A 5,400-nucleotide genomic window follows, 5' to 3' on the forward strand; every position below is an offset into this window, starting at 1 on the left:
CGAGGGGTAAAACGCCTTCGTTGGTAGGGACTGGGTTTGCCGGGCCAGCCAGGGCGCGGGGCGGCGTGGAAGTACGAATTTGCGCTCGCACAGCCGTCAGGTTTCACACAGTTAATTGCACAATTAGTAATGCCGCAATTTACTTTTCCACAAGTAATTTTTTAACTGTTCAAGATACCGTGTCTACACTTTCATCGTACCCGTAGGCAGCTTATGTTTTCCCTGGTGCCGCAGCGCTGTACGCGTTTGTTTAAATGCAGCTACGACGCGTGAGGCAAATTTGACCGATAGTTACTCAAGTCCGAGGAGCGGGGACAACTCCCCTCCGTCAAAGAAAAGCTTGCAGTGAAGCATCTAATCAACCGGGATACATTAACTTCGTGAGGGAAGACGTACAAGGAAGTCCGTGCACCTTAAAAATGCCCGTTAGCACAAAATTCCATCAGCATTTCATTTCCCAGCGAGGTTTGGAGGACAATCTGCCTTCCTAGGTATAAATGCTGCAGAGGAGCGAGGCTGAGCCTTAGCAACTGTGATAAAGAAAGCGATATCACAAGCGATTCTTGTGATAAAGAAGGCCAGGAAGTGTCTGGCCTCCCCTGCAGATTTTTTTTACTGCAAAATCTGGTATTTTTATAAGGTATTGGAAAAGGCGGATTTCTAATTGATTTGTAATTATGACTTGTGTTGAAACCATGAAGAAAATGTTTGTGTTGAAGAGGGACAGAAATCTTCCAGAGGGATTAAAATCACAGTAGGCAAAGCTGCCTCCGGATGGGTACATGAAATGCTTCAACCACACAACTGCCCTCGCACAGACACCTCTTGTTAAAACAGCTCGCTTCTCTCACGTAGCCAAGACACGACCTTACCCAGGAAAAAAAACTATTGTGTGGATGACCACTGGTCCACAAGATCCTGAAAGGTTTGCCCTGTTTTGCCGCTGTCTTAACCCAAACGTGTGGAAAAGCTATACCGATATAGCGGGACTGGTTAAACAGGGAGAGAATAAAACGTACGGCCCCTTGCTTTGAGCGGTGGCGTCTTGGGAACTTGTAGCAGCGAAGCTGGAAGTCCGCGTGTCCCGGCTGACGGGCCAGGGCTTCTGGAGCCTACAGGGAGGCACGAGTTGCCAAACGGGAGGTGAGAAAGGATTTAGTGAGGACTTGACTTTGCGCTTGGACACACGCCGTAGAGCCTCTTATGAGAGACAGCTCCAGCTAGCCTGGGACTTAAAAAAAATGAAAAAAGAGAATTTGCTGGAAGTTTGCGAGTGCTGCCACTTTGTGGTCTCACGGAGGAAGTGTCATACCCAGCGCAACCCCAGAGATGGTGCTTGGGGCGGAACGGGGCGTTTCTAGCGTGTTCTGGGGCAGGATTTGGGCTGGCAGGGTTAGCCACACAGTCCTGAAGCTTTCTTCCAGCTAATTTCTTTCTCTGATACTCTCGCTTTTGTTTTCAGTGTCTGGCCTTCCCTGCCAGGGTGGAGCTTCTAGCCTGGCACAGCTCTCCGAAGAGAGCGGCCTCCCACCCCAGGGCCACATCGCGCACGCCAGCGCTCTCTGTGCCGCGGCTCCGAGGAGCTCATCGCGGAGGCCTTCCTGGCGAGCACGGACAGAGCTGCTGTAACGCACACCACAATAGGCACCTCCATGAACAAATGGGATACCGAAATCCCCACGTTTACTCTTGAAAATGGTGGTCTATACCTCCGTGCTAGAAATGAAAGCAGCTTCTTTCTCTCTAGGAAGTGTGACAACATGTAAGAACATGGAAAAAAAAATCTCACTGAAATATTTTTAGTATTATCAAATGCTGTGACATTTATGGTGCGTGTCCTTGGGAAGACGAATAGAGCATAAGCATCCTGAGTTTATTCCATTTACCCTCAGGAATCCAGATCTTCTGAACAGCATGAAAATAGATTTTTAAATTATTATTATTGCACATGGAGACCTTGATCATGCCTGTATCAGAGTGATTTTTGGCAATGTATTTTAGTAACAGAAACAGGCACCTTGTGGAAAGGAAATTTTCATTTTGTAACTCCTTTCATATCATATATTTTTAAGACCATTTCATATGTACATTAAAATATTACAGCAAGAGGTGTTGCCTAGTACTAAGAAGCAGTGGTAGTACGGCATACTGAGGATTTGTTTTTATGGCCATTTTATACCGTTGTGAATTCACTGCTCTGCTAAAAAGTTTCCCTGGAATCGCTGCCAGAATCTAAACCACAAAACTGAAAACCCGGTCGTCTTAACGTGACATAGACTGAAATCTCTAATATAAATCTTAAACATTTTTTAGGAGACAGTGTTTCCGAGCACTGTGAGTGGAAATGGAAGTGAAAATCAATCATTGAGGAGTGCTGTGGTGTACAGTGCCACATTGCCTGGAGGTAGTTTTGTCCCATAGACTGATATGGGACAAATGATACAAGAATCAAGAGTTAAATATATCTCCTCCTCATGCCCGTGGCACGCAAGACTTCTGCAGCCGTACGGCTGTTAGGTTTGCCTTGGAAAGACAGGTCCTCGGGGAGCCACACGGCCGCGGCGGAGGCAGCGGAGAGGGACGCCCGTCTGCGTGCACGGGGCTCGTCCGTGGGGAGGCACATACTTGGCAGGAGCTGGGCCACCAAATCCCCTCCCACGGTACGATCCGTGACATTCAAAGAGCACAGCCGGTTAGGGAGGACACACGCTTGGTACCGGTAACAGCGATGAGCCGGATGCCAGCGGCGCTACGAAACCCTTAACGCTCTTCGAGGCGAGTAATGCTGATTTTCGAACTGCTCACAGACCGAGCGGCACTGTGCAAAGCCCTCGAAAAAGACGGCGGGTGCCGCCTCGACAGAGCCCCAACTCGTTTCCGAAACTCTGTGATTCATTTCAGATTTCTGTCTCCTAATTTAGTGGCCAAGCTAAGCGACCTGCCCAACAGTATTTTATTTCCCAGCGTCTAAAGGACAGCAGATGGATTTCCTGGTTAGCTAATCTCAAAAGCCATTGCTGTCTCCCCCCCTGCTAAACCAACTGATTTGTTTATTTGAGTGAATTATTTGATTTACTAACTATTACCCTTGTCCTGGCAGCGTTGGCATGTAGTGTTTTCTTGTTTTATCTGTTAATTGTTAAATCACAATATGGTTTCTTATTTTCCCACAGCTGAAGAGGTCTGGATCTCTTTAGGAACAAATTAAATCCAGATAGTGCAGGCAGTTCCTTTAACAAAGTCTTTCTTTGCGTTTCAGAAAATACAATGAAATATTTCTTAAAAGCTCAGATTACACACTAAGCTCCCTTCAGCAAGTTTTAGCTAATAATTTATAAAAACAGACTCTAAGAAGGAAAAAAAAATGGGACGGCAGCAACTGGCCGGCCACTCCCGTCAGAGCCGCTGCCCCTCCTGGCTCCGCACTTTTGTGCCTGCAGATTCAGACTTTTCAGCTGGGTCATTTTGCCCCAGTTCCTCATTACAAATCCGCACTTACGTCTCTTGTAGAGCATCATCCATAGGTTTCACAGGTTTGTGCTGTGCCCGGTACACGTACCGCGGGGCAGCCGGCGTGCTGTCCTTCTTGGATGAGCAGAGGTCACTGGCAAGTTAGAGAAGCGAAAGTAAACTGGGAGGGAGCGGGTCCGGCTGTGCACAGCCGGCAGAGGCCTCCCGGCCGTGTGCGGTGCACGGCTGCCGGGAGCACAGACCCCGGCAGTGCTCCTTCGCTCCTGGGAGCCAGCCGCAGTTTGCTGTTGATTTTAAGGGACACGTAATCAGCTCTGAAAACCAAGACGTTTGTTTACTCAAAGTTATGGGTTTGGGGTTTTGGTTTTTTTTTTTGGTGCTAATAATTTCTAAGATTGCTTTGCATATAGAATGGGTAATTTTCCAGTCTTATTTGTATAGTCATAGTATCATAGTAGTATTATTGGTATAATCACCTTTTATTTCTTCGTTGGTTAAAAGGAGATGAAGAAAAACAATTCTCTGACTCCAAACACAAAAGCAGAAGCTGTGCCGCAAGTTCTCAGCTCTTTATTCTCGACCAGCTAAGCCAAACTATTAGATGTGAACAGAACTGACTTGGGTAAAAACATAGCCTGGAGCATCCAGAGGTCTGGAAATCCCTGATCAGTTTTAACTTCTTGTATTCATTATATGAGTGAATTACACGCACCCCGATTCTGCTGTATGACACCCTATCCTTGGAAATTTTGACGACGTTAGTAAAACAAGAAGAGGATGCAGATAATGGAAAAATTGAGTACCTCTTGTTCCTGGCACAATGGAAAAGTCAGCGTATAGAATAAGCCCTTGTATACTGATCATTAATCATCTTGATAAATGTTACAGAAGTTACTGTGTTGGCTGTTAGGTTGTACATGGGATAATGAACAGCCAGCTTCACATACATGTTCAAAACCGCACACAGCTCGATATCTGATCCCTTGTAAAGTACAAATCAAATTATACACACAAGAAAAAATACTCAACTAATTATTTTTTTTTCTAGAAAAACCCAGAACATTGACATTCTTTGAAGACAGAAAGCAAATAAAGCCATTTGAGCATCCTTCCCTTAAAATAGGTGTATAAATAAACAGCTGACAGATTTGGCAAACTTGAGATTCAGCAGAGCTCTGGGGAGAGAACAAAGCCATTTTATTTAGCGTCCTGACATGGAAGTCATCACCCTGCCAGCTCAGTGCCTCACCTGGCCACCACGGGCCAGGAAGGACAGAAAGGATGGTGTGCAGCCAGCATGCAACCCACGGGCTTTATGAATTAAAGGCCGGCATCTGGGCGTGGATTAGAAGCCACTGCAGACTCCAGCTCATAGATGCAACATACCTCCTGTGGGAAACACTACTGTGAGCATTTCCACATAGCCTTGACCTTGAAACACGTGAGCAGTCTGAATACACGCATGCTTAAGTATAGCATCAGGGATCCAGGGAACAAGCTGCTTCTGCTCTGCTTTACACCAGATGAACTGCCTCGCTCGCTGCTGTGCCAGAGGAGTTTCATGTTTCCATCATTGCATTGGCATTAGCTACCAGGAATGGAGACTGGCTTTTGAAACATCTTGACGCGCAGGGTGCTGGGGACTCTACAGTGTTCCCACCAGCTGGTACGTTCTGGGTGCAGTGACAATAGAAATGGCTATTGGTTGTGGAATAATTATACAAGGGCCTTTCAACACTGGCTCTGTCGATCAGCTCTCTCTTCATAACAGTCCTTAAAAAATAAGTAGAAAAGATCACCTCCTCATGTTACTGAAGGAAGAAACAGATGAGGTTCCCTGTATCACTTTTAGGGGGACAGGATTTGATCAGAGTTTACATAGGGTCATGTGTTATGAGATGTAACTCAAAATACCACCCTAAATCTGAA

General features: G+C 46.2%; 1 protein-coding gene across 2 annotated transcripts in view; it reads right to left on the bottom strand.

Annotated features, from left to right (window-relative positions):
* LOC103924115 (chromosome unknown open reading frame, human C9orf89) overlaps nt 1-3,705 on the bottom strand; it is a 23,474-nt gene extending 19,769 nt beyond the window's left edge. For both annotated transcript variants that reach the window (XM_009332577.1, XM_009332574.1), the window contains exon 1: nt 3,500-3,705. In XM_009332577.1, coding sequence (XP_009330852.1) covers nt 3,500-3,518 — 19 coding nt within the window. In that variant the 5' untranslated portion in view covers nt 3,519-3,705. The remainder of the gene's footprint in view (nt 1-3,499) is intronic.
* Nucleotides 3,706-5,400: the final 1,695 nt, after the last annotated feature.

Source organism: Pygoscelis adeliae, unplaced genomic scaffold (genome assembly GCF_000699105.1).
Source record: "Pygoscelis adeliae isolate BGI_AS28 unplaced genomic scaffold, ASM69910v1 Scaffold349, whole genome shotgun sequence".
NCBI lineage: Eukaryota > Metazoa > Chordata > Aves > Sphenisciformes > Spheniscidae > Pygoscelis > Pygoscelis adeliae.